The 27,257-nt window shown below is 44.2% G+C and overlaps 5 protein-coding genes across 9 annotated transcripts in view; 4 read left to right on the top strand and 1 right to left on the bottom strand.

The window, feature by feature from the left end:
• Positions 1 to 27,257, bottom strand: part of LOC132261555 (dual specificity calcium/calmodulin-dependent 3',5'-cyclic nucleotide phosphodiesterase 1-like) — a 92,160-nt gene that overhangs the window by 26,368 nt on the left and 38,535 nt on the right. Inside the window, exon 1 of one of the 4 annotated variants that reach the window (XM_059760411.1) lies at positions 14,895 to 15,112. The exons of the other annotated variants lie outside the window; for them this stretch is intronic. Within the exon in view, the coding sequence (XP_059616394.1) occupies positions 14,895 to 14,997 (103 nt within the window). The 5' untranslated portion in view covers positions 14,998 to 15,112. Of the gene's footprint in view, positions 1 to 14,894; positions 15,113 to 27,257 lie in introns of those variants that run through there. 4 annotated transcript variants of the gene reach the window in all.
• Positions 188 to 3,597, top strand: LOC132262670 (maltase 2-like). Of its 2 annotated transcripts, XM_059762008.1 has the most exons (5): positions 188 to 1,175; positions 1,852 to 2,133; positions 2,218 to 2,816; positions 2,955 to 3,142; positions 3,240 to 3,355. In XM_059762008.1, the coding sequence occupies exons 1-4, from the start codon at positions 414 to 416 to the stop codon at positions 3,094 to 3,096; spliced, it is 1,785 nt and encodes a 594-aa protein (XP_059617991.1). In that variant the 5' UTR covers positions 188 to 413; the 3' UTR covers positions 3,097 to 3,142; positions 3,240 to 3,355. The 2 variants fall into 2 exon arrangements, with proteins under 2 accessions (XP_059617991.1, XP_059617990.1); XM_059762007.1 differs by lacking the exon at positions 2,955 to 3,142 and having other exon boundaries at positions 3,240 to 3,597.
• On the top strand, positions 3,652 to 6,398 carry LOC132262671 (alpha-glucosidase-like). The gene is made up of 3 exons (XM_059762009.1): positions 3,652 to 3,767; positions 4,460 to 5,961; positions 6,032 to 6,398. The coding sequence occupies exons 1-3, from the start codon at positions 3,654 to 3,656 to the stop codon at positions 6,159 to 6,161; spliced, it is 1,746 nt and encodes a 581-aa protein (XP_059617992.1). The 5' UTR covers positions 3,652 to 3,653; the 3' UTR covers positions 6,162 to 6,398.
• LOC132262380 (maltase 2-like) lies at positions 6,598 to 8,776 on the top strand. Its single transcript, XM_059761646.1, has 4 exons — positions 6,598 to 7,582; positions 7,643 to 7,856; positions 7,924 to 8,522; positions 8,588 to 8,776. The coding sequence occupies exons 1-4, from the start codon at positions 6,681 to 6,683 to the stop codon at positions 8,715 to 8,717; spliced, it is 1,845 nt and encodes a 614-aa protein (XP_059617629.1). The 5' UTR covers positions 6,598 to 6,680; the 3' UTR covers positions 8,718 to 8,776.
• On the top strand, positions 8,838 to 11,101 carry LOC132262381 (maltase 2-like). Its single transcript, XM_059761647.1, has 2 exons — positions 8,838 to 9,686; positions 9,745 to 11,101. Exons 1-2 carry the CDS (start codon positions 9,162 to 9,164, stop codon positions 11,056 to 11,058), a joined length of 1,839 nt encoding a protein of 612 aa, XP_059617630.1. The 5' UTR covers positions 8,838 to 9,161; the 3' UTR covers positions 11,059 to 11,101.

Here is a 27,257-nt window from a genome sequence, read left to right as displayed (position 1 = left end):
CAAAATACTCTCGCGCTAATAATTATAAATCTTCCACCCAGATTTGTTGGTGAAAAAGTTCCGGTTCTTTCCAATAGCTTATTTATAAATGAGTGTAATTCTCTTATCTCAGCCAGTAAATAACGCGAAGCTGTGCGGCGTAAACAAATTGCCAACGCCGACCACAAACAGAAATAGCCCAGACGAAGTGCCGTGCAGTCGTGAAGATGTGATGGTGTAATCTCGAGCACATCTCGCGGTGGCTTCACGAAAGGCAGAGTGATTAAAGTGTAATTAGCATTGTCGTGTCACTCGAGAAGTTCAAAATTAATTATTTACCATCGAGTTAATTGAATTAATCATTTATCTGCCGCCGTGGCTGGAATAAAAGGCAAACTTCGACACAGTGATTCTGTGACTGAGCGTGTGTCAAGATGGGACGGAGTTTAGTGCTGATGCTCTGCTGTGTGGCGCTGACTTGTGCCGCTGATCTCAATGGTTGGACGCTGTACCAAATCTATCCGCGCTCCTTCATGGACAGCGACGGCGACGGTGTTGGCGACTTGAGAGGAATCACGAGCAAATTATCGTATCTCCGCGACACTGGCATCAACGCCACCTGGCTCAGTCCCATCTTCCAGTCGCCCATGGTGGACTTCGGCTATGACATCTCCGACTTCATGGCCATTCAGCCCGAGTACGGCACCATGGAGGACTTCGAGGAGCTGTTGCGCGAGGCCAAGAGCCTCGGCATCAAAGTCCTGCTGGACTTTGTGCCAAATCACACCAGTGACAATCACGAGTGGTTTATAAATTCCGTGAACCGCGTTGTGGGCTTTGAGGATTACTATGTGTGGCACGATGGAATTGTGGATGGCGATGGTGAGCCGCAGCCGCCAAATAATTGGGTTTCTGTGTTCTATGGCTCGGCGTGGACGTGGAATGAGTTCCGACGTCAGTTCTATCTGCATCAGTTCACGCGAGAGCAGCCCGACTTGAATTTCCGCAATCCACAAGTTGTGGCCGAGATGGACCGCATTCTGGAGTTCTGGCTGCAAAAGGGCGTCGATGGTTTCCGCATTGACGCCGTCAACCACCTCTTTGAAGTGGAGGACTTCAGAGACGAGCCACCCACTGGTGTGGAGTCCGATTCCAAATCATACGCATTCACTCATCACCACCACACAAAAGACTTGGTAAACATTGTGTAGCCGAAGGGGCTTTTAAGCGCCTCATTAGCCAAGAAGTAAGTGTCTTTCACAGTGAATCTTGAGTGGTAAATTGGCTAATTTCATCCGCGATCGACACGAATTAAAATGAGAATAATTACCTGAACAAAAACATCCAGATTTCTTCAAATTTTGACTCAGTGAATGGCTTTTTATACTGAAAATCATTGCTAAAATCCCATTAAAATAGCTTTCAAGCAGTAAAAATTAATTTGAGTTTATTATAAACTCATTAAATTCTCAATTTAATACTCAAACATTCCATTAATTTCAATTTAATCATACAGAAAACCCTTTGAATTGCTCTCCTTTTCCATAGCAATTTCCTTCAGCACAGAAAGCACAATTCCTAATGAGCTAAGAGTTAGAATTCACAGAGTTAAAACTGATGGAATATTGATGAAAAATCAACACTCAAGTGAATCGTGATCGTCACGCAGTTATTTACTCATTTATTATTAGCTTGTAGAATTTATAAGCAGAAAATTGATAAAATGCCTTGTAAATTCTCTGAGATTAGACCAATTACTTGATTTAACGTCTCAATTCGATTAAAGCAATCTCATTTTTCTCAGTGAGTCAATTGTGAACTGAAGCCAGTGTAGTTTATGGATGCTTTTAATTTATCCTAATCGCGTTCAAGCCCGAGAGCTATGAGCTCATTTATCACTGGCGTGAGCTGCTGGATGACTTCAAAGTGAAGAATGGCGGCGATGACAGACTCATACTGACCGAGGCTTATGCCAATATATCATTCACAATGAAGTGGTACGGATCGAGCGATGGGAGACAGCGTGGAGCGCACATTCCATTCAACTTCCTCCTAATAACCGATCTGAACGGCAACTCGACGGCCAGAGATTTCGTCTACGCCATATCCAAGTGGATGATTTACAAGCCTCTCGGTGCGACGCCCAATTGGGTGGTAAGTTGACACTTTTATTGAAGACACCTGACACTTTTCCGCACAGCCAATCATCCTGGATTTTTCCTCCCACGCGAACCGAAGCTGGGGAATCACGATCAGCCGAGAGTCGCCAGTAGATTTGGGCGGGAGCGTGTGGATGCCATGAACACCTTGCTGCTCACCCTCCCGGGCGTCAGTGTGACGTACAATGGCGAGGAGATTGGCATGGAGGACCACAGGGGGATTTCCTGGGAGGACTCTCGAGATCCAGCTGCTTGCAACGTCAACTCTTCGCTCTACATGGCGTTCACACGTGACCCCGAGAGGACGCCCTTCCAGTGGAGCGACGCGCAGAGTGGTGGCTTCTCCTCCAGCGCCAGCACGTGGCTGCCCGTCCACCTCAACTATCCCACGGTGAATTTGGAGCGCCAGCGACGGAGCGAGAGAAGTCACTACGCTGTCTTCAGGGCTCTCACGGATTTGCGACGCCACCCCGCGATGATTTACGGTGACTTCACTCCGGTGGCAGTGAACGACAATGTCCTGGTGTACACGCGAGCGCTAAATGACCATCAGTTATTTGTTGTCGCCATAAATTTATCGGATCAGGAAGAGACGGTAAATCTTGCGAGCATTTTCCAGCGGCTGCCTGAGAAATTGCGCATTGTTGTGGCCGCCTCGCACTCCCACTATCGATCCGGGTGAGTGGAATTATATGCACTTCCAGGGGTGAGAGAGGGAGGGAGAGAAAGGGCTGAAGGACGTGAATTTGAATGCATGTCAGCATGGCTTTTAACCCCCTTTTTTCATCCACTACAAATTCATATTCTCTTACGCAGTGACCAACTTTTGCGTGTGAATAATTTAACACTGTCCAAATATGACGCACTTGTGGCAACATCCAATGAATATTCCATCCGGGCCTCATCCATCCTCTGTATTCTGTCCATTCTCCTGCTTCTCAACTTTCAATTCAATTAAACTTTGGAGGAATGCGACGCTGAAAGACGCTTCAAGTGGTGTTTGTGTTAGTAACTGGATTAAAATTATGAATTTTAATTGCAATTTCTCATCTCTCTCTCTCTCTGTTTTTTCTCTTCCATCTTCTCGGTGTCAACATTCAGTGACATTTTTTCATCGCATTATGCAAATCTTCGACCCTCGGACAGCTTCGTTGCAGCGCCAATGGAGACAAGGAGCGACGCTCAAGGAGCTGTTGGCATCGCGCACTGGCTCAAGGAGACTCTCCAAGTGGTTGTGGTGTTGATGGTAATCGCCGTGTTCAATCGCCATCTGAATTCGCACTACTCGCCAAAGTGAGCCTTTGACTCATCATCATCTGTTATGTAAGGCATTCCAACATTTGCTAGACAAGATAAAATGCCATTGATTGGCCTCTCTATGGACACTTGTAATTTACTGCCGTTCCCAAAATACAATCCCAATCACAATGATAAGAGGACTATTGAAGCCTCTTCTCACTCCGGAGATCATTTGGCAATTTGGCGGCAACGCGAACAGTGTGTGAATTCTGTAAGATGTGGAAGTTCATTGTCATCCTATTCATCTCGGCCACCTTTTGTGCTTCCGCCGCTGTTGAGGTGCGTCGGACGTACGACAAGCAGTGGTATGAGCACGCGACTTTTTATCAGGTAAGCAATCAATCTGATGTGGTCATTGGAAGTGCTAGTGGCAGTTCAATAGTGCCCAACATGTGATTTATTCCTCCCATTGTTGCTTTCCTCTCTCTCTCTCTTCCCCAACAATTGTGCAATAACACCGCCGAGATCTTATCGAACACCTCATTTTCGTCTCAATGGAAAGAACATTATTATCAAGGGAAATATTTACTTGAGCACTCGTGCTGATCATATCGGACAGATGGACATAAAACGTCTCTGTAATATCAATATTTTTATAATTGCATCGTCTTTCTGACATAAAATTGCACTGGCTCAATCGACGACCAGGAAAGAATTATGTCAATTGCGGGGGTTTTTCAATTAATTGATTACACTTTTTACTTATAATCCATTGACCCATTTTTGGATTGGGAAGCGTCTGCAGACGGAGGGACATCAATAATGTAATGTTGCAATCGCGTGTCACTTACCTCGTGTTCGTGAATTATGAGAAAGCTTCACAAGTCGCATGCAATTAATCACCAAACAATTGTTCACAAAAGAAAAGAAGAAAAATCCCCGCCAAAGTGTCCAATTGGAAAAACTCCCCGAATGTCATTGACTCAATTCATCAGGGCGGTGATAATAGAAGTCAAATCTGTACATAATATCTCCCCTTTGGTTCAATTGCAACCCCTTCTCAGAGCCATTTGTCCCCACAGGTTTACCCCAGATCGTTCAAAGACAACAATGGCGATGGCGTGGGCGACTTGCCGGGGATTACGTCCAAATTGGAGTACCTCCAGAGCATCGGCATCAATGCCATTTGGCTGAGTCCGTGCTTCCAGTCGCCCATGGTGGACAATGGCTACGACGTGTCGGACTTTAAGGCGATCCACGATGAGTTCGGCACAATGGCTGATTACGAGCAGATGATAAGTGTGGCAAATGAGTTGGGCATCAAAATCATGCTGGACTTTGTGCCGAATCACTCGAGTGACAAGCACGAGTGGTTCGAAAGGTCAATAAGGCGAGAGGCTCCGTACACGGACTTCTACGTGTGGCACGACGGGCGGCGCGACGAGGGTGGGAATCCTGTTCCGCCCAATAATTGGGTGTCGGTGTTCGGCGGGCCGGCGTGGACGTGGGTGGCGGAGCGCGGGCAGTTCTATCTCCACCAGTTCTATCCGCAGCAGCCCGACTTGAACTACAGAAATCCGCGGGTGTTGGAGGAGATGAAGGAGGTGCTGATTTTCTGGATGGAGCGTGGAGCAGCTGGCTTTCGTCTCGATGCCATCAATCACATGTTCGAGAGTCCGGGATTCGAGGATGAACCACTGTCGGGTTGGGGAGAGCCTGGCACTTATGACTACCTTGAGCATGTTCACACCAAAGATTTGCTGGAAACTTACGATGTTGTCGAGCAGTTTAGGCAAGTTGTGGACAATTACGCTGAAGAGCATCAGACAGAGGCGAAGATCCTCATGACTGAGGCTTACGCAAACCTCACATTCACCATGATGTTCTACCAGTCAGACCAGGGCGTTCCGCGCGCTCACATGCCCTTCAACTTTGGCCTGATCAATGACGTGCATTGGGACACTTCTGTGCGGCGGATTAAGGAGAAGATCGACGAGTGGCTGGACAATATGCCGCCAGGACACACGCCGAACTGGGTGGCCGGAAGCCATGATCATTCGCGCGTCGGCAGTCGCTTGGGCGTCGAGAGAATTGGTCTCATGAACACCCTGGTCCTGACCTTGCCCGGCACCAGCATCACTTACTACGGCGAGGAGATAGGGATGCTGGACTTCCGCGATTTCGACTTCTGGGACAGCCGCGATCCAAACAGGACACCAATGCAGTGGGATGACTCGGCATTCGCGGGATTCACGAGTGGAAGCAGCACCTGGCTTCCCGTTCATCCTGGCTACGCGACGAGGAACGTGGAGCTGCAGAGCAGCCAGGAGCGCAGTCATCTTCAGCATTACAAGCAATTGACGGCATTGCGGAAGCTGGACACCTTCGCTTACGGGGATTTTCTGTTCAAACTCCTCGGCGAGAGAGTCTTTGGCTACATCAGAGTCCTGCCGAACAATCCAACGTATCTGATGGTCTTCAACTTCCACAACCAGGAGGAGCACGTTGATTTGTCTGTCTTTGCGTCCGTGTCTGACTCTCTGAGCGTCGTCAGCTGCCCTATTGAGTCCAGCTACAAGCCTGGGTAAGTTTGAATGAGCTTCAGTGCGGTGATAAGCAGTATATTTTGGAGCCTCTTCACTCTTCTCTCGCAGAGATATCGTTGGCATTGACAATCTCCAGCTGGGACCCTATGACGCACTGGTACTAAAAGCATCTGGAGGTAATCTTCTATCGCCGGCGATAAGTCTGTTCGTGCTCGTACTAGGGAAATTATTGATTTGACGATATATAGCTGTGGAGAGTGCTCGAGCACCATTGGTAATAAAATAATCAAGTTGTACTATCCAACATTTCCAGAATGAACTCTTTAATCGTCGCGCAATGCGATGACACAACACTTGAGGAACAATTGAGTGTTGGCTTTATAATCGCATTGATTGATACCCCCATGAAATAAGGTGATAAACTTGTAATGTGCAAAGGTGAGTGACTCACAGGAGTATTTTGTTTAGAAGATATTTCACAATTAGCGATTATTCAGCACACTAAACGGTCGATTTTGGGATTTCAAATGGAACTCCTCATCAATATCGAGTAATCAGGGCTTTTATTGCCAATCGAACACATACTTATGTGTCGCTAGTGATGGTCTTATCACAGCTTAGTCAGCAGGCAATTGGCAGGAGATTAGCATCGCTCTGAGCATAGGCAAAATTATAAATGGCTGCGCACCGCGTCCGCAGTTAATCAGTGGAGTGTTGGAAGTTGAGTCGAACTGTGCTTGATTCAGTAGGAATTATTATGAAACTCCTCGGATATCTGCTGGCCACGCTGGCCATCGCTCTCACGGCCGAGAGTCACTTGCTGGGCGATAAAAGAACAGTCAAAGCCGATCCGAGGCACGATCATCCGCACCTCGATTGGTGGCAATCGACAGTGCTGTACCAGATCTATCCCAGGTCCTTCATGGACAGTGATGGCGATGGAATTGGCGACTTGAATGGAATATCCTCGAGATTGGCTCACCTGCAGGAGGCTGGCGTCTTCGCCTGCTGGTTGAGTCCAATCTTCAGCTCTCCGATGAAGGATTTCGGCTATGATATCTCAGATTTCAAGAGCATCAATCCCGAGTATGGAACCATGGAAGACTTCCTGCAACTCCTGCACGAAGCTCGTCGCTTAAACATCCGCCTAATTCTGGACTTTGTGCCCAATCACACGAGTGATCTGCACGAGTGGTTCGTCAAGTCTGAGGACAATGATCCTGAATACAGGGATTACTACGTCTGGCGTGACGCTAAGATTGTCGATGGCAACAGAGAACCGCCCAACAATTGGCTCTCGGTCTTTCACGGGCCCGCGTGGACTTGGAGTGAGAAGCGACAGCAGTATTACCTGCACCAGTTCGCGAAGGAGCAGCCAGATCTGAACTTCGAGAACCCAAGAGTGGTGGAAGAGATGACTGACGTCCTCAAATTCTGGCTGGATATCGGTGTGGATGGATTCCGTGTGGATGCAATCAATCATTTGTTCGAGGACCCAAGTTTTGCCGATAATCCACCCAATCGCGACGTTTACGACCCGATGGACTACAATCACTTCGACACAATTTACAGCAAAGATCTGCCCAAGTCGTATCAGCAAGTGTATGACTGGCGCAGATATATGGACGAGTATGCTGAGGAGCAGGGCAGTGATACCAAGTGAGTGACGCCCAATCTCAAAGGTGATCTGTCGATAATTGAATTCCTCTTTTTCCGCAGGATCTTGCTGACTGAAGCCTACACGGATCTCACCAACACCATGAAGTGGTACATCTCAGAGGATGGCACGCAGAAGGGCGCCCACTTCTCCTTCAACTTCCAACTCATCATGGGCCTCAAAGCGCTGCCAGAACAACTCACAGCAGCGGACGTTAAGGCGACAATTGACGAGTGGTTTGATCACTTGCCTGAGGGATTGACGCCCAATTGGGTGGTAAGATTACCAGCAAAAAGCACACAAACTAATTGAATTTATCACTTGATTATGTCCGTCTTTCCAGCTAGGAAACCACGATCGGCCGCGAGTCGCTTCACGCTTTGGCGTGGATTTGGTGGACAACATGAACATTCTGGTGCAGACTCTGCCCGGCGTCGCTGTGACGTACTACGGCGAGGAGATCGGAATGGAGGACTTCAGGGGCATTTCGTGGGAGGACACAAAGGATCCTCAAGCTTGTGGCTCCAACGAGACAGTCTATCAGCAGTACACGCGAGATCCAGTGCGAACGCCAATGCAGTGGGACGATTCAGAAAACGCTGGCTTCTCCACATCCGCCAATCCTTGGCTGCCTCTTCATCCCAACTATCCGCAGAACAATCTGGCACAGCAGAAGGAGCAGGAGCGCAGCACCTTCAAGCTGTATCAGGAACTGGTGAGACTGAGAGTGGATCACGCTCTCGAGTACGGTGACTTTGAATCTGTTGCGCTGGGCAATGTCTTCGCCTACAGAAGACATGTGGAAGACCATGAGAGTCTTGTGATTGCTCTGAATCTGGGCAGCACAGATGCAACAGTTGACTTGTCACCCATTCTATTAGAATCATCTTACGCCGAAGGAACTGTTGATGTTTCCGTCACCAAATCAATTTACAAACGAGAGTGAGTATCTTATTATATCCACCCTTGAATTTCACATTAACATTGCTTTTTCCCCTTCATTGCAGTGATGTTGTTCCACTGGACAGCTTTCCTTTGCCAGCTTACGATGGAATTATCTTGAGAGTTCCCTCATCGGCGACGAAAATCGTCATTTCTGCCCTTTCCCTGTTAGTTTCGTTCTTAGTTTTGTTTTAATTAAAGAGAATGCGCAAAGGTGTAATCTAGAAAATAAAAGTAACTCATCGAGTGACAAATATATGATTCTCAATCTGGAGGCCATCGAGTTTTTACAACATCACGTGCGTCTCTCAAGTTCCTCTCATTCAATTTGGCTGTACAGATAATTGTACTATCAATTTTTTGGAAAGTTTCCAGGAATTGCGACGACCGCAGCTGAGATTAGACGCGGTGTAGAGGAAATAATACACAATTGCCGAGATATGGATTGAGTTGGCGAGAGTGGAGGACTAGTTCGCGTCAGCTGAAGAGATCACCGATTGATCATGTACGCGAGACGTGGATTCGCGCCTCGAGCACTCATCGAGAATTATCTGTGGCGATTAAATTAGATACGATATAACTCTGTGCGATCTATATAAAGACGCATCGCAGCGGGGAATCTTCAGTGTGTGAACATCAATGGGTGGATTAATTCAATTAGTGGGCATTCTGTGCCTGGCGTTGACTTTGTCGTCTGCCAGAGAGGTGAAATCGGCCAATAAACAGACGGAAGACACTCAGGATTGGTACGAGCATGCGGTCTTCTATCAAATCTATCCGCGCTCCTTCATGGACAGCGACGGCAATGGTGTTGGCGACATCAAAGGCATCACGAGCAAATTAGGGCATTTGAAGGATTTGGGAGTGACTGGAACTTGGCTGAGTCCAATCTTCACGTCTCCCATGAAGGACTTTGGCTACGATATTGCGAACTTCACCGAAGTTGACGAGATTTTCGGAACGCTGGACGATCTCAAGGAGCTCTTTGCCACAGCCAAATCCATGGGCATTAAGATCATCTTGGACTTTGTGCCAAACCACAGCAGCAATCTGTGCAAGTGGTTCGAGTGGTCGGAGAACAGAGAGAATGGCTACGATGATTGGTACGTTTGGGTGGACGCTAAAGAGATCGTCGATGGAGTTCCTGTTCCTCCGACTAATTGGGTGAGTTTGGCGATTACTTGAGCTTATGAACTTGCGCTTAACTCTGTGATTTGCACAGGTGAGTGTCTTCTATGGGCCTGCGTGGACTTGGAGTGAGAAGAGACAGCAATTCTACCTCCATCAGTTCGACTATCAGCAACCCGATCTCAACTTCCGCAATCCAGTCGTTGTGGAGGCCATGAAGGACGTGATGCGATATTGGCTGGAAATGGGCGCCGATGGATTCCGCGTGGATGCCATCAATCACTTGTTTGAGAAGGAGCCTCTCCAGGATGAACCCGAGAATTGGTGGGGCGTCACGGATCCCAATGATTATGGCTTCCTGGATCACATTTACACCAAGGATCTCGACGAAACCTACGACATGATCTACCAATGGCGCGAATTGCTGGACGATTGGCAAAAGCAGCACGGCGGCGACACGAGGATCATGATGACAGAAGCCTGGGTGGATGATGAACTCTTCACGCGATACTACGGCGCGTCAGGACGCGAAGGATCGCACATGCCGTTCAACTTTGTGCTCATCACGCAACTCAATGAGCACTCCAAACCGTCGGACTTCAAGAGAGTCATCGACGAGAGACTCCGCATTATTCCCGATGGCAAGTTTGCTAATTGGGTCCTGGGGAATCACGACAAGAATCGCGTGGGCACGCGATATGGTGCGCAAATGGTCGAAGGCATGCTGGCTCTGGAAATGGGTTTGCCTGGAGTTGCCGTGACGTATTATGGTGAGGAGATTGGAATGCTGGACAACAAGGCAATCACGTGGGAAGAGACGCAGGATCCGCAAGCGTGCAATCCTCAGGATCCCAGTCGGTATCAGGAATTGTCGCGTGATCCCGCGAGAACACCAATGCAGTGGGACAATTCTGCATATGCGGGATTCTCAAGTGTCACGCCTTGGCTGCCAGTCAACTCCAACTACGGGACGCTCAATTTGGCGAGACAATCGGGGCAAGATCGCAGCGTCTACCACTTCTACAAGGATTTAGTTGCATTCCGGCAAGTGTATGACATAATCTACGGCGATTACGAGTCGAAAGTCTTGGCGGATGACAGCATTTTTGCGTATCGTCGAACAAGTGAATTCAACGGTGAGACATCTGGCTATGTCTTCGTCATTAACTTCTCGGGCAGCGAACACACGCTGGACATGACTCAGAGCTTCGACTTCTTAGCTCAACACAACATCTATGTTGATTACGCGTCTTCGGGTTCGTCGTACGAACAAGGAACCAAAATAGATCCTGCAGCTCTCGTCGTTGGACCTTACGATGCACTCGTTCTCGGTTCAAGCGGCGCAAAGTTGATTATGTCTCTCACTTTAATCTTCGCTGTCGTCGCAAGATTTCTATTTCTTCAATAAATAGCCCAGTTGATTTATGAAGTATACATGTCTAATTTATAGACCCCGCAGAGTGTGTGGCGTATAAATAATTGAATGGGCATTTTCGAAGGCGATAAGAGAGTGAATTGTATTTGTATGTCTTCATTGATGTTTGCTCGATGGGATGAAAGTGCCAGATGAATTTCCCCCTGTTTCAACTGTGTGATTATTCCTTCCAACTCAATTAAGCTTATCGCGTCACCCAAAAGATTCTTACGCCAAGGATATATCGAATCCCCTCATGATTGTGTATCGATTCCTCCACACTTGGCTGAATTTCCTGCTATATGTATTTTTGGTGTGCTTATCAAACTGTGTGAGATGTATAATTTCATATTGACTCTTCGCTGAGCTTCTGGAATATTTGCTCAATCTCTTGACAATTGATATTTTCCTCATTCTCGCGAGCAAACAGCCAGTAACTATACATCAAGTGTTTGTGTGTGATGTTTGGATTAAGTAAAAAGTAATTAATCACTTTTCATTTCCCTATTACATTTTTGATGAGCCACAATTTCACATTACTGCCTTCATCCATCACTGTTGTAGCATAATTTCACCTCTGAATTCATTATGTTTCGCCCACGATTGCTGCAGTAGATCAGCAATTGTGGCCCGAGGATTAAATACTTAATTAAATTGTGGAGATAATTTCGTGCGAGACGCGCATACCAATTAAATTTTCGACAATCGAAATCACGTGCAAGAAGTGCGAATGGTGGAAAATTTTAATGATTAAATTTATGTCAAGTGCTTTTCCATCCCATTCTTGGTGTTGTTCAGGAAGTGAATTTTCCCTCCCATCGCGCGAGTATCATTTTCAATGTCGGCAGACTTTTTTCCACACAAGTAATACATTTGGAGAGGAAAAAATCACATTTCGTACATGACATACATTTATAGACTTCTCTTCTCTTCGATATCGAGCGCACACGAGGTTTCATTTTGACGAAGATTTTTTTATGACAATACCGTCTTCGTCAGATCTCTTGCTGGAAATCTCGTCTTGGGGTAATTTTATTGGGGTGGCGTTCGCCTTTGCGTCTTCCTATTGCAAATACACTCTCTGTCTGCCAACGGAATAATATACCTCACAGGAACTCGCAGGAAGGAAAAGGAAGGAGGAAAGGACAAAAAAGCACCCTCCGGTTCAGTGATATTTGCAGAGAAACATGCTTATTATGTAAATTGAGAGTGATGAGTTTAGTAATGAATTTGAAAAAGAGTTTACAACGCACTCGAATGGAGAGAAGAACAAGACAATAACATTCTTTTTTCTTCTTCTCTTCTCTTCCAGCAAGGAAAATTCCACGTGATGCTTAATCTCTAGTCCCGGGAGTATTTTCAACGAGACTAAAATTAAAAATAAAATTCTCCCCTAAAGATTTGCTGTTCGGTTTAATAAAACAAAATGATATTGTAGAGAGAGAGAGAGAGTCTGATTAAATTTGAACAAAGAGTAATTGGAAATCCCCAAGCATGGAATTCACAAAGGGAAATTGAGCCCACAAAGATGTGCCTTTGAATTTCAACACCCCCATATATATGTTCACAATGGAAGAAGGAGAGAGAATTGATCCTCATTCCATTCTGGGAAAACGATGGGGATTTATTGAAATAGTTCGCGAATATGGGACTAATTAATTCGCTGGCAAATTGAATTGTACAACTTCTGAATTTCTCAATTAGCATCAAATAACACTCAACTATCACCACGTGATTCTGCAGAAAATTACCATAGCATTAGCATTTTATTGCCAACTATTTCTCGCCCCACTCGTTCGCCGTCTGTCTTATTTTCATAAATATTATTATTTCATCACGACGGGCGCTGTTTAAAAGGCTCTTTTTTTCGCAACATTTAATTGACGTATTTCAGTTGACTTGGCTCACTTCTATATATTGAAAGTTTTCCAGTTCATTGACTCACCATCCAATGTCTATAGAGCCATTTGAGATAAGATAGAGAGACTTATGGACACAGGCGTGCGGATGGTGGAAAACTGCTAAGAGTACAAATTCTGCAGATTTTCTGGGATTTCCCGAATCAGTGGGTGGGCTCATGAGGGATCTATTCTCGGTAAATAAGTGATTTTTCCTTGTCGAGCCCAGAGAGAGTATACACAATTTAATTGCTTTGACCTTTTGATTGCCGTGGGTGAATAACAAAGGAATTAAGATTGTATCAGAAAACAGGGATTATATACAATTGAAATTAATTGATTCGCAGGAGCTATGCTGGAAAATATCTCACAGGACTCTTGGCCACTGAGCGCCGCAATATCTGTTGCGGATGATTTGCTCTGTAAACACACGTAATTGCAACTTTTCCATTCCAAAAACCCCGATTTTTTTCCTCCCCACCCAAACCGATGCTTGAAAAGGAATATTTTGTTTACCAACTAAAAGCATTGAGGATTTCGGTGAAAAAGCTCCGGCTATTTATAGTGGCTTTCATACATCACCCTCAAATTATTAAGCTCCAATGGAAATTGAGAGCGCAGATTTTCTAGGAAGCTCTTTCATTTGTTTTTCAGAGGTAAAATCTCTCATTGTAATTATATTTTCCACGTATTTTATTTTTTATCATTTGTTTATTTGTTTTTATGCAAAAAGGCGTGAATTTTACTGCGAAATTCCAAATGTGCCGAACTTTTCCATTACATTTAATCCCACATGTTGCAGCTTTTGCAGTAACATATAAGCCATCAGCTCGGCTTTCAGTTCCTGCGGAAGTACACTAATTGCTAAACTTTAATAATTGCACACAATTTCTCAGTGAGGTTTCTGCAAAGCTATGATAGTTGCGTATTTCGGGAAATTCATTACACGCTGAACAAATGACTCAATTTCCGCACATGAAATTCATATACAAAATACGTGAATCCATAAAAATTTTGATGGAAGTTTGATACAATTTAATTGAAAGCTCATGAAATTGCATTTGAAGCTTTCCATGCGAGTATATTAAATAGTCCTAAAATTGATCCTGACTTTTATGGGCGAAAATAAAATTCCAGAATATTGAGCGCATTTTTTCTCTAGTCATAAATCCCAAAAATATCACGAGTCGCGTGTCAATTTATTGACAAAAAAAAATATATGAAAGAACTTTAATATTTAATTTAATTGTGCCAAAAGTCACGCGCCAAACAAATTTGTGTCTAATTTTGACGAGGAAATGAGAGACATGGTGTGAAAATTGAATCATTTTTTAGTAAACTGTGTTAGAAAATGTATTTTTAGCGCCGGGAAAATTCATAATTTGGTGCCATTGAAATATTCACGAGTCGCCCAAAGTGGAAATTGAATGTTTGCGGAGTGAATTCAGCCCAAATATCGCATTTTTTCGCAATTCCCCTCTCAAAGGCAATAAAATCGCGCGTGGATACCCGATGGTGTGAAGAATCCTGAGCAATGTGGAGTATTGAAAGGATTCTCCATGTGACATCACTCACGTGTCACTGGGAAAAAGGGCGTGAGAGGATTTGCAGAGGCGCAAATAGAATTTCTACCAACCTCTTGACATTCATTTCAAGTTCGACTTGGAGTGTTTGTGAAAATATTTCAAAGATATATATTTTTTAATTCACTCTATAATATATTCCTCTTGGATAATTTGTTTGTTGAGCTCTTTCTCGAGCTCTTTTCTGTCCATAAATTCAATTTGCTTTGGAGAAGCAACAGGCTAATCCATTAATCATCCCAAATTTCACCCTCGCTTATGAATATTCATCATTCGCCAATGCACAAGTTTCGCTCTGCCAAGCGTCTGGCAATTGGGGGGAAAGTGGGGGTGGGAAAAGTCGCCTCACCTATCACATATGAGTAACCGTCCAACGTGAGGACGCACTTTCTCGTCACGCCGCCCGTGTGATGTCTCAAGGAGCGACTCAGGGCGCTGCCGATTAGCGGCATGCTCGAGCCGTGGCGCTCGCCGGGATCGGAGTTGCACTTGTGCACGAGATCCTTGCTCGTGCGCGCCTGCTGATCGTCCTCACCGGCCGCACTTTCCTCCACACTGTCATTGGCACTCTCGGGATCGCACATTTCGGATCCGCCCACGAGTTACGGAGCAGCGCGGGAAAATCCACTGATATGCACAGTCACGGGCTTTCCCGTCCAATTACGCGTGTCACTCGGGATTTGGCGCATTTTCCCATGTGCCCAAATCACTTCTCCGATTGATATTGCAGAAGTCTAATCCGCGCTAATGTTTCCACATGAAAGTCTTCATGCACGTGTAATCCACAGCGCCATGGCGACCGCTGTGATTTTCCCCCTTTGATCAGCGAATTCTGCCCGTCCGCGAGACGGTATCTGACATCGCCGGTGGCTGAGTGTGATCTATGTTATGTCACAGACATCTCATTTCATGACTCGAATATGTGTCAGCTTTTGGAGTGATTTCAAAAGTCTCTCTCTCACGCGCGCGCGTCACTCCATAAGGACTATTGTCTCTCTGTGTGGTCCAATTGCGGAGAAATCACGTGTGATTGACACACAATGGGGTCTCATTTGATTCAATTAATTACATGCGAGATGCGGAGACTTCGCGAATCGATACAGCGCGAAAGCATTTTGCGATTGGTTTCCCCGCACACACTCGAGAAAGTCAAATCAATTCACTCAATTTCGTCCAGATGGACCGATTCTCACATCATTTACCATCAATTCCACCTTATCGCATAAGGATGGCCGACAGGGGCGGCTCCTGATAAGGGTGCGCAACTGATAGGCCTTATCGCGAGACACATTCTTTGCCCACTTTAGCCTTCGCACGCGAGGAGAGTGACAGAACGCGGTGGGTTTATTTGAATTGCAAATCACGCCGTCAGTTCTATATGTCCCAAACACTGGACAAACTTCCGTTCGCCATTTCCGTGAGAATGCTATTTGCGTCGCGTTGACATGCCTGGCCACTCTATCACGCCGTCGAAACTCCACACTTCACCATATGTTCGGCACAATGTTGCATTTATTCAACTGCATGAAACACACTTTGATACTGGACACATCAACTCGTGTCAGGGGAGCAAAGTAGGGATAATATGCACTACATAAACTGAAGAGGATGAGATTATGTTTAGAATGACCGTCATGCTGACCGGTGAGATTCAAGCATCCACTCAATTCACCTTCACACCATTCATTTTGGATTAAACGCACATTTTATCAATTCGCTCTCGCGCTTTTTTTTGCCAAATAGTCATTCAAAGGACTTCACTGGGAGGATATTTCTGTGATTGCAAAAACTCACAGAGACTCACTAAAGCCCCTCAGAGATTGAAACACATCCACAAGACAATGCAGAAAAGCACAGCTCGAAAGCTCCCATATTTTCCATTAAAATGAAAATGAACGACATTGTGCATAAATGCTTGAAATATGCAAAAGAGCGATAAGTTTTATAACTCCACACTTTGTGTGGAAAAATCCCAAATAAATTATACGCTGAGCAGAATTGAAAAATTAGAATTGCGCCACACAGATGACCATTAAGTCCAATGTGGGTGCACAGAAAGCCATCCAGAGTGGCTTTTTGGTCGCTCTGACGATTTATGAATTCTTTAGTACGCTTTAAAGCTGGGCGTACATTAAAAAAAAAAGCTCCAGGATTTGCGACGGTGGATGAATTTGAATATGCTGATAACACGGAGAGCTTCAACCGCACTCTTAATCACATTGACTTGCAGGTTTTTCGACAAATTGCCATTGCGTAGAAATATGCAGATTACAGAGTGTTTTAATAATGATAAATCTTGATCAACTTGTGCCACTTGAAGAGGATGCCTAATTGAAAAGTGTGCGCCAGACTTGCTCGTGAATTTCTTGCATGATTAATCATGATGGAATATTTAAGCGACGAATGCATCACAGTTCGACATGTTGAGTGCTGGAAAAAGCTCTCTCACTTCTGCGCGACTGGCGAAAGTTTTGTGCACAGAAACAATTATTCTCATCTGCGTCACAAATTACAATGGAGCACAAGAATGGAAACTACAGTTCCACTTCATTATAAAATCATTTATCTGGCAGTATTTCGCTGTCGCGTGAAAAGGTCACCCAAGAAGTAAACTGGAAAAGTTTCTCAATTCAGAGACACACTTAATTGTGACAAAGCGTGAAAGTAATTCTTGCGAAAAACCACGTGAAATACTTAGAGAGTTTCCTCAAGAGTGACTCAAGCAGCTGAGCCTCACTTCAGGAGGTCTTATGAAGTCAGATGCACTGCGATTTTGTCACTGAGTCTTGACACTATCAAGTGCTTCTCTTGTGTTCATGAAAATTCCGTTTTTTCCCCGAACTTCACACAGGTCAAACTTTTCCCCGAGCCTGTGCATACATTTTGCCCCCATATATATTTATTTAGGTCAGCAAGTTTGACATGCTAAGGGCCGCCCGAAATTTCCTCCCTCGGTCAAGATTGACTTTGGTGAAATAACAAATATGCGAGAGTTGGAATAAATTAATTTGTGGGATCTGCGCTGTCGATTGTCCCAAAGTCCAGGCATAAATTCAATATGCGCTCAGCCTCCATCCTTGAACTTCAGCCCGAGAGCAAAAACAGAAGTTAATACAACACCCTCGAAAGGAGATCAATACATATTCTTGCCAAAAACTCTTCCTTCGCGCGCGCGGAAGGAGGTTCAGTGGAGGCGCCTGGTACACCAATCAATCTCAATCATAAACTGTAATTGTCGTACAATAAAAATTTTACGCGAGTTTACTGGATGCTTTAGCGGCGGGATGTGACGTAATGCGACCCGGCAGTCATTAATCATGGGAATATCATAAAATATCTCCCGCGGTTCAGCTGCATTTTTCACACACACAAATGCGCGGTTTTGCTGCATTTTGCGGTGCGGGAATTTCAGCAATTTCACCACGCTTTCAGGCAAATTCTTAAGCACTTTTAAAGCAGAAACATGTAAAAATCCATTCTAAGTTCTCACCAAGGGGGAGATAATAAGCCTTAACGCTTCTAAATTTGCCTGACACTTGAAGAATTCATATGAAAACGTTTCTTTTTGAACATCTTTTCTGACCATAACCTAAAAATATAACTAAAAGATCTTCAAACACTTGGTTTAGAAGCTTTCTAGGTCACAAAATCATCTGGTTATGTCAAAATTGTCCAGAAAGTTTATTAAATAAACATTCTTTTTGAGGTTATATTCGATCTTAGCACAATTTGCAGGGTTTCTTAGCATTGAAGGTTTAGAATATCAAGGTTTATCGCAAGCTAACGCCAAATTTTGTCAATAACTAGCGATCTTTCGGACTTCAAAATGAAAATTGATGCACTAAAATGCAAACAATTTCATTACATAACCTAGAAAAGCATTTTTACGATTGTTTCTACGTAAAAATCAAAAGAAAGCCGAAGAATTGTGATAATTTTGTCAGGTAAAGAAGCACTTAGGAAAGGTATATTGTAAGCTTCAGAATACTTCCACTTCTTAAGTACTTCTGCTGAACTGCACAGCACTTCTGACTGTATTATCTCCCCCTTGATTCTCATGACAGTCTAATTTTCTGTTTCGCGACTTTGCCTCGCGACTTTGCCTCGCGATTTGCTCTACGCAACGCGATAAGCGTTCTTCCAAGTTTGACTCATTGGCAAGAAGTTCGTTAGCAATTTAATTGCTCTAAGGAGGTCTCGGTGTCTCGCAAGCGGAGTGATTAGTGAGCCTCGGGGGAAATGTGACGTGAGAGATGAGGCTCGGCACCGCGAAATGTGGTTTGACCCACATGGAAAAGTCAAATTGCGGCTTTCGTGTATAAGTCAAATAAACTATCCGCATTTTCGCATTACTGAAAGCCACCACCTGGCCGAAGGAGGGTGCAAAAAGCTCTCTCTCTCTCTGTCTGGAAGAAGGAGAAAAAAGCCCGCTCGTGTAACTTCCCTATTATACATTCTAATGAACAGTTCACAGTTTTCATCGCGCACCGGAAAATTGCCCGCGGAAACTTTCATCACGTGCATCCAATCCATTGACCCCAACACGGCCAAGAAAATTGTCTGCGATTTTGACTCGCAACATGTCATATTTCTCTGGAGCGCGGAATGTGCTGAGGCGGGAAGTGTTATTAATTGCAATAATTCCGTGTCGCATTCAAAACAGTTGAGGGATTAGCGCGCGAAGACAGTGAGAAATACTCTTGCCCAATCTCTGTGGCAATTTAGTGCAATTTTTGCCAATTACAAACTGTGCCTAATGAAGTTTCTGGTTTTATTATCGCCGGCATAAAGGCCGCTACTTTATCGCCTTCACCTCCTCGTTGATCTGCACAAGACAGAAAATTTATGGTCAATTTAATGAATACCTCCGTGGCGAACACACACGAAATAATGCTAATCCCGCGTTCGCACACACAATTGAGACCCGACTTTTTGATATGTGGAGGAGAGAGAACAAGTAGCAACGCAAGTCTGTCTTTGACAAGTCGCAATCCAACTCAAAAGTGGCTCGGAATTGAGATAGAAATCGCGATTAATTCATATTCGCAGATTAGAGCGAAATGAGCTGAGGTGGGAATTGGTAAAATTGACAGTGACACATTTTTTCCCTGTTTGATGGTGAAAAAAGCACACAACAAGTGTTCAATGTTCATTGGACGTTTAATTAAAAATATATATATTTTATTGCAAAATGTCGCAATAAAATGCAAAATAAATAAATAAAAATTCTCGGCTTTTCAACAATTTCTGCAAATCAATTTTCTCTCTGATTTCAACTATTTGCCCAAAAGCTCCAGAGAAAATGCATCTGAAATTGTGTTTGCAATTTAATTTGTCGGCTTTTTTTTCCTCCTCTTTGTGCCTGCATCAGCGCAATTGAAGTGCAGCCACAGAATAATTCAGTGTATTGAATTTCTGCTATATTATCAGTTCTATATCATTCCCAGCATGTTCTTATGTACTGGGCAAACATGTAATGGGACTGCAGCATGAAAATAATGTTGTACAACTGCAATGCGCTCACATTGTCCAAACACAACGCGAGACTTTTTCCTCCCTTCCTTCATATCTGCGTGATATGCGATACTTTAGCTTTTCCATGCAATTTTTGTTGCTCTAAATTGATGTCTTTTGCACTAGGAAAAAATTAGTGAGTCGCTGCACTAATGACATCAACACCCATCAATTCACAAAAAAGGATAATAATATGCAATTAGGAGCGATCGTGATACGTGTAAATGGCTCTGGAGTAGTGCAATATTAACGAAGTATTGTAGAATGATGCTCACGTGGAGCTTTTGTCGTGCGAAAGCACACAAAGATTCCATGTTGACGACGAACTGATGAAATTTGAATACTGAACGCGTTGGAAGAGCGCACTTTTGTCATCGCATGAATTGACGTTCGACAATTAATTTATGTTGGAAACATGAGAGAAAAGCAGCGACAACAGAAGGCGGAGATCCACTTTCAGTGTTGTAATACACCGAAATTGACTTTCGAGCTTCGGGCGATTTAGTGACATGAATGAATGAAATTTTCTCAATCAAGTCGAATTTTCAAGGCACACGAAATAAATTTTTGCTCGATATTTTTGTGGACTATCAATGAAATGAGCATCTAAACTTGCACGGAATTTGAAATGCTCTGTAAAATTGCATAATGAAAAGTTGACAAATGGCGTTTTCATTCTTCACTTCTTCGCCGCTCTTTCATCTACTTATGCATAGTTTGTTATTGTTGGCTTCAAGGGGCAGATATTATGGTCGGAAATGGTGTACAGCTTTTGTGGAAGTGTTAAAATATGCAGAATATCTGCATTTCAAAAGCTCCGATTTCTACAAATTGAGGCATTTTCTAACGTATTTGTGCTTCGAAAAATCAATTTTATCGCTTTTCTAGGTTATGTGATTGATTTCAAACCAAGTCTAGCGGTTAAATAAGCCTAAAAATTGCAGAGTTTATGTTTAAGTCTTGGTTAAGGTTGGTATAATTGAGCATGTGTGTGCAAAAAAACTTCAAAGTGGTTCAAAAACAGCTAAAAAGTAAATCATAACCTCAAAAATGTAATTTTAATACAGAAGAATATTTTTTTCTTTCATTATTTCCGCAGTTTGTGCTTTAAAGTGACAAATTAGGGCTCTTTATCTCGTAGAAACATTGTAATATCTGCTATATTTACTCATTTCAAGGTTTCAAAGGATTAAAATTAGTCCAAGATGAATTTTTTAGGCCATATTCATAACCTCATAATTTGATTAGAATTTTTCCGATGACTAAACTGGATAATGACGACCGAAATTGGTCATGAACAAATCTAGGAGTATTAAAATTAATTCAAACAACCTGAAATCTAGGGATTTAAAAAGCTTAAACTTCTTTAGATGGTAAAACCTGGATAAAATTGTGATAAGTTGGAAATGAGGGTGAGAAACAGATGAAAAATGTCTTTAAGAGCGCCCAGAAGTGTCTGAAGTGTTAGAGATTCCGTACAGGAAGTGGTGTACAGATTCAAGGCATACTATATCCCCCTTGGTTGGCTTGATAGAGTGTGGTGAGCGTCAAAAGCATTCTACGCAGAGCTGCAATGTCCACAGGGAAGCAGCGACGATTTATTGTTGGTGTCACGATGGTTTGGTGGTTGGGCACCAAAATAGAAATTGATTGAAATTTATTCCTTGTGCTGCTCGCACAATGAAAATCAAAAGGTCAATAGAGCACGTACGGAGGAGTTTGTGGGCTCACGTGCAGGAAGGAGTCACTTTTCTAAATGGCGCACAAGAGTGGAGCAGCTTGGAATTTGCCAAGACAGATTGAATGACACACGAGTGACGCGGAGCCAAAACATGTTGCACATTTAATTAGGCAAGATGTAATGAGATTAAATGAGCATTCAGCTGGGTGGGAAAAGTGGTTTATTTCCATACTCTCATCAAGAGGATGCTCATAAATCGCATGTCCTAGTCATGAATTTTCTCACAAGTTGCCACATTTTCACCTCAATTGCAAACCCTTTCTGCTGATGTGCTCGTCGAGCTTTTCGCGCCTTTTGCCACCCCGTCAGAGGAACTTCTGGCACTCGATGATGTAAGTCTGTGCATTGGCACGTGAATTCTATCTATTGTATATATATTTGAGGAGAACTGCAGAGCAATTCTCCTCTCTGCCTCAGCTTCTCACTGGCAAAATATTATTCTGTATTGCAAGACTGCCAGAGGGTCACAATGCAATTTCATCGTTGACTTCTCGCACAGAGATGCGATACTTTAGAATGCAAATGAGGTGAAATCGCATCATTTAGATCAATTACTTTGTAGACTCTTGGCTGGGAAATTTTACAAATGCGTAGAAGTGTTGATTTTGATAGTCTTTCGACTAAAAATACAAGGTTTCCCCCAAAATACATCCAATATTGCGCTTTTGCACAACATTTTCAGCGCTTGTCAGACTTCAGGAAGGATTTGAATTTGATAGAGAATATTCAGGAGCACAATTTCCTCCTGAATCCTCCCTCCAAATCACTGCAATGCAAATATCGTGTGTAATTGAAAATCATCCATGGGAAAGTAAGCTACAAATATACACACTATAAAAAAATTTCATCTCTGAACTTTTCAACAGTCTGACATAATTCACTTCTACACATAGTGAATTTTCACTCAATGCCTTTTTTTTCTTCATCCCTCAATTTGCTGGGGAGAGAGAAATTGCCGAGCACTGCGAGATATATGTAAAATATGGAGTACTTCTCGAGTGACTCTCTATAAATTATGCTCTCCAGATATGCTCAGCACACACATTGGAAAATACTTAGTCGAGGAGGTATAAATTATAAATTCATGAGCTTTCAGCAAATGCTCAGCTCAAACACAAGAGAGAGAGAGAGAGAGAGGTTCTCAGTGTTGGTTTGGAGTGGGTCAGAAATGAGGAGAAAGAATAAGCGATTTAGGAGTGATTTGTCTGTTTTCCAATGCGGTGGAAATTTTGGAAATATTGTACTTTAAAATTTTGTCAGATTGCGCAAGAAATTCCGCTGTCAAAGTGACTGATGTGCATGCGAAAATATTTAACACTCTCTTCACTGGGATTATTCCATAAATTTCTTGAGACTTCTTGAGACGGAGTGTGTTTGGAACACCTTTCAAATGTGTGGATATAAACTATTGACATGTCACAACAATTCCGCTCCTGAAGAACGCGAATTCACGAGCGAGAAATTGACGAAAAGGTGCATTTGATTGCAGAATCGATCCGAAGGCATGTCTGAGAGCTTCAATATCGCCCCCATTTCGCCACTCGGTGGAAAGACATCACTTTGGCGGATGACTAGAGGGTTTGTGGTATTGAGACATAAAAAGAAGGGTAGGTTTTATTGAGTGAAATGTGAGTGGATTTGAGCTTTCGGAGCTTTTTCCTGATCTCCGCATGTGGACCAACATAAAATCACTGAGGGGTGGAACAGCACACTTCGCGTGACGACTTCATTTTCTCACCCTCTCTCTCCCTCGTGTTCCAACAACACAGCGCTGTTTATTTCCCGATAAGATATCAAAAGGCACCAGAGCTTTTTGTTGCCTCAACTGGGGCGCGTCATCGTTGAATGACGCTTGATAAAAAGCCCGTCGTCTCCTCATGTTTATTCCCCTGGAGTGACCGGAGAGGGTGGCTTTTGAGGAGATCACGTTCGGACTCTTTATCGACTGTTTAATTTAAATTCTTCTGCTTAAAATTCTCATCTCTTCCGTCATGCTTTTATTGCGCGAAATGTTGGAATTGCACGAATGACAAACGCCAATTTGACGCTATTCTGGGGCGTGAATTATTGGGAAGCATTGTATTGAACGCCGAGTTCAATGGTTTTGCCAAATGTGGAGCAAATGCGAAGAGAAGTGAAATAAAATTTGCCAGGTAACATTCTGACAAAGAGTTTTGCTAAAGAGCGCAAAATAAACTCGATTAGCGCCGTAAAGCTTTTGACAACTTTTGACATTGTTTCACGGAAAATTGGCTAAAATATTAATAATTGAAAAGCTGGAATTACAAATGGGACAAATGCCATTCAAATTATATCCAGTAATTATGATAATTGGACATATTTTCCATGGAATCTCTCAAATTCCACTGTTTAATTACTGCGCTGGAGAGTATTTTAATGTAGTGAAGTATTTAGATCAAGTGCAAGCACTCTTGGCAGCAAGAGCGGTTCGGTCAGTCCACTTCCTCAGTGCCCCCAAATGGACTCCCTTGTGCGCCAACCCTTGAGCCGGAGAACGGAGACGGAATTGAGCGAGAGCCGGAGAGAGAGAAAAAAGGCAATTGTGCCGTCGAAGCACATCACAAATATCTCCTGTCGAAATCCAAAGAGTGAATCCACAAGTGGTTATAGTTTATAGTAGAGGCTTTCGCCTCGCCGAGGGTGGGATGCCGGCCGAGTGGCAATTAGTTGAACGTAGAAAATAATATCCGCCCTGTGGAGGGCATATTTATGGCTGCAAAAGTATTTGCACACGCAACAATATCGAAGGAGGAAAACCAATTCCTCTTCGATATGTTGCCCCGGAGAGGATATATATTGCAAAAAGAAGTGGGTGGCCGAAGAGAGAGATGAGGAAAATAGCGCGTCAAGAGGAAAAGCGATTTGCCCGCTGGGAGAAGTATGAAGGAAAACCACCTTCAATAAGGGTGTGGAGCATTAATTAGCGCTTTGGGTGGATGGAGAGTGCTTTCTTCTTGGCTTTTCTTTAAAGTCCGCGCGCACTGTGTTTGTCTTAAGGGTCTCTCCCTCTCTCTCACCCTCCCCGTGTTCCACATCGCCAGCCGATGACGATTGCTGGTGCGTAGAAAGATTGTGCATATAAGGTGAGGACAAAGGACACAAATAACACTAAACAAATTGACCACCATTATGTGATTAATTTTGTGCGCGCTCAGAATGGCACCCGGCTTCGATTTCCATGGCACCATCATGATGTCACAGTGGGAAATTCAGGTCAGTATAATGATTCCAGCGCACTGTGCGTGCTTTTTTCCGCCCAGACAAGAGCACTCGCACGCCTCAAACACCAAACAATCATTCACAAATATTCAGCGTCGCACGGCGCGACGTCGTGACAAATTGCTAGCATTCATCGCGATCACGAGCGCACTCTTGGCCCAGGCACCTTCACATCATTCACACATCTCTTCATGGTAAGGAATTGGGCAAAGGGAGGTGTATTTTGGGATCTCGTCGCGACACAATTGTCCCCACCGGTCCATATGTTTGCACTGCAGTTGTGATTCACTGTCTGGTCGCGTTGGGTGAGAAGCTAGGCGCACAACTTCCCGCGGGATGTCCAAGTGAGACACGAAAAGGCGCGCGCTCGAGAGGAAACGCGCGAACCGAACGCCCTCTCTGAATGTACTGAATGTGAAAGCGCTCAGTGGCATCCGCCAACTGCCAGCCGGTGTCTCTCCTCGATCTCGAGCCGTGAGCACGGCAGAGATTGTGAGCGTCTCCGACCAGTGGCGTCGGCTCGAGACGACGCCAAAGCTCAGCACAGGGCGCACCCGTGACTGCCGACACTCACTGGCCACTGTTGGGGCCAATTTGCGAGCGCTCGAGCGAGATTTTCGGCCACCCTGTGCGCGTTTCTGCGCACTGGGCGCCTCCCGGATCCGCGAGTGCGGCCCTGGAGGCGGGGAGGTGAGTGCCATGGGAGAAATGCGGGAGACCAGACTGCCTCACGCTGGCTTGCATGTGGCCCCAGAGCTAATTGGCGACATGGAATGCGGTGTCACCGGATCGTGATGCAATTGCTGAATGCCCAAAATGACCACACGAAGCGTCGAGGACCGCGACGGTGAGGTGTCAAAGTCACTGGCTTTGATTGAAGACTCTCCCGAACTGCGATGTCTGTCCAAAGTCTTTCTCGAGAGAGCTGCAGAGCGTCTAGATTGCAGAGCTTTAACATACAATCTCTCGATTTCATCTTCAATTCAGCGCGCGCTCAGCTCGGGCGATTGCAACGCATACGCATTTCTTGTGAATCTATGGCAATGCGTGTCGCTATCGTGAGAAAGAGGAAGAGAAGTGGGCATTTGGAGGCACGGGAAAAAAAGGTATAATGTGGTCTGGCAGAGATAGAGAGCGACAAAAAGCTCGAGGAGTTACATGGAGTTGCGGAGTGTTTGAGAAAAACCGCCTTGCAGCGCCAGGTATTAAACATAAATATTATTTTAATATCATTTCAATTAAGAAACCCGGACTCAATTTAAATTGTTATAATATTTTTCAATTAGAGCCTCGAGAGTGGTTTCGCTTTTTCAACCGCAGAGAGACGCCAAAGTCTTGACTTGTTGCGCTTCAAAATTACCCAGCGAAGATTTCAAGCATTCCTGCACTTTTTGCCACTGTCCGTGAATAAATTGCCGCAGCGAGTGGAGCTTGTCAATCAAAGGCAGGGGAATTATGTATGTATATATGTGCCACTGCGAAGGCTGTGCGCGATTGCTGTGAATATTGTGAAAATGGGCAATGTCGAAAGTATAAGAAATTTCTCAGTGCATTTATCGCGGGACTTTTTTGCGCCTCAGTCTCACAATAAATTATCTCTCTCTCTCTCACATGTGAGCCAAAGCGGTACCTGATTCATAAGTTACCTCTCGTTTTTTTGCTCTCTTCTTCTTTCGCCCAGTGCACAAAAATGCATTCGAATGGCAAAAACCTGTTGGCATCCCGCGCGAGAGAGGAAACTCTCTTCTGCGAAACTCGCAGGTTGTTCGCGATTCTCAATGATCCCGCAATGACTTGTTCCCTCATGATTTATACCATGTTCCATCGCGCTCTTCTGCTCCAAATACGCGCGCCGTCTTCCATCCTCCTCCTTTTGCCTTCCAATATTTATTTATATGTGCGCAATGCGCCTTGCGGAATTTATCTATCTATTCTCTCCCATACGCGAACTTCTACAATTCCTATATGGCAATTTAATTTTCCACTAAATAAAACATACAGCGAAGTCCACCTTCTCTCTATTTTGTGCGCCTCTCATTCGCAGCTCAGTGGATAAAGCGCCTGACACTTGTTTAGTTCTAAAGCATGTTAAATGGATGAGACATGGAGCAAGTGCGCACAGATTGCTTCATTGAAAAGTTCCCCAGCGGAAGAGGTGAGACAGAGCCGAGGAGGAATTTAAGCACACACTAATGCCGATGTATAAATTAATCCATG

The sequence above is a fragment of the Phlebotomus argentipes genome, unplaced genomic scaffold (assembly GCF_947086385.1).
Source record: "Phlebotomus argentipes unplaced genomic scaffold, Phlebotomus argentipes genome assembly contig_15, whole genome shotgun sequence".
NCBI classification, from domain to species: domain Eukaryota; kingdom Metazoa; phylum Arthropoda; class Insecta; order Diptera; family Psychodidae; genus Phlebotomus; species Phlebotomus argentipes.
Note: the sequence above shows the minus strand (reverse complement) of the source record. Positions and strands in the feature narration are given on the sequence as shown.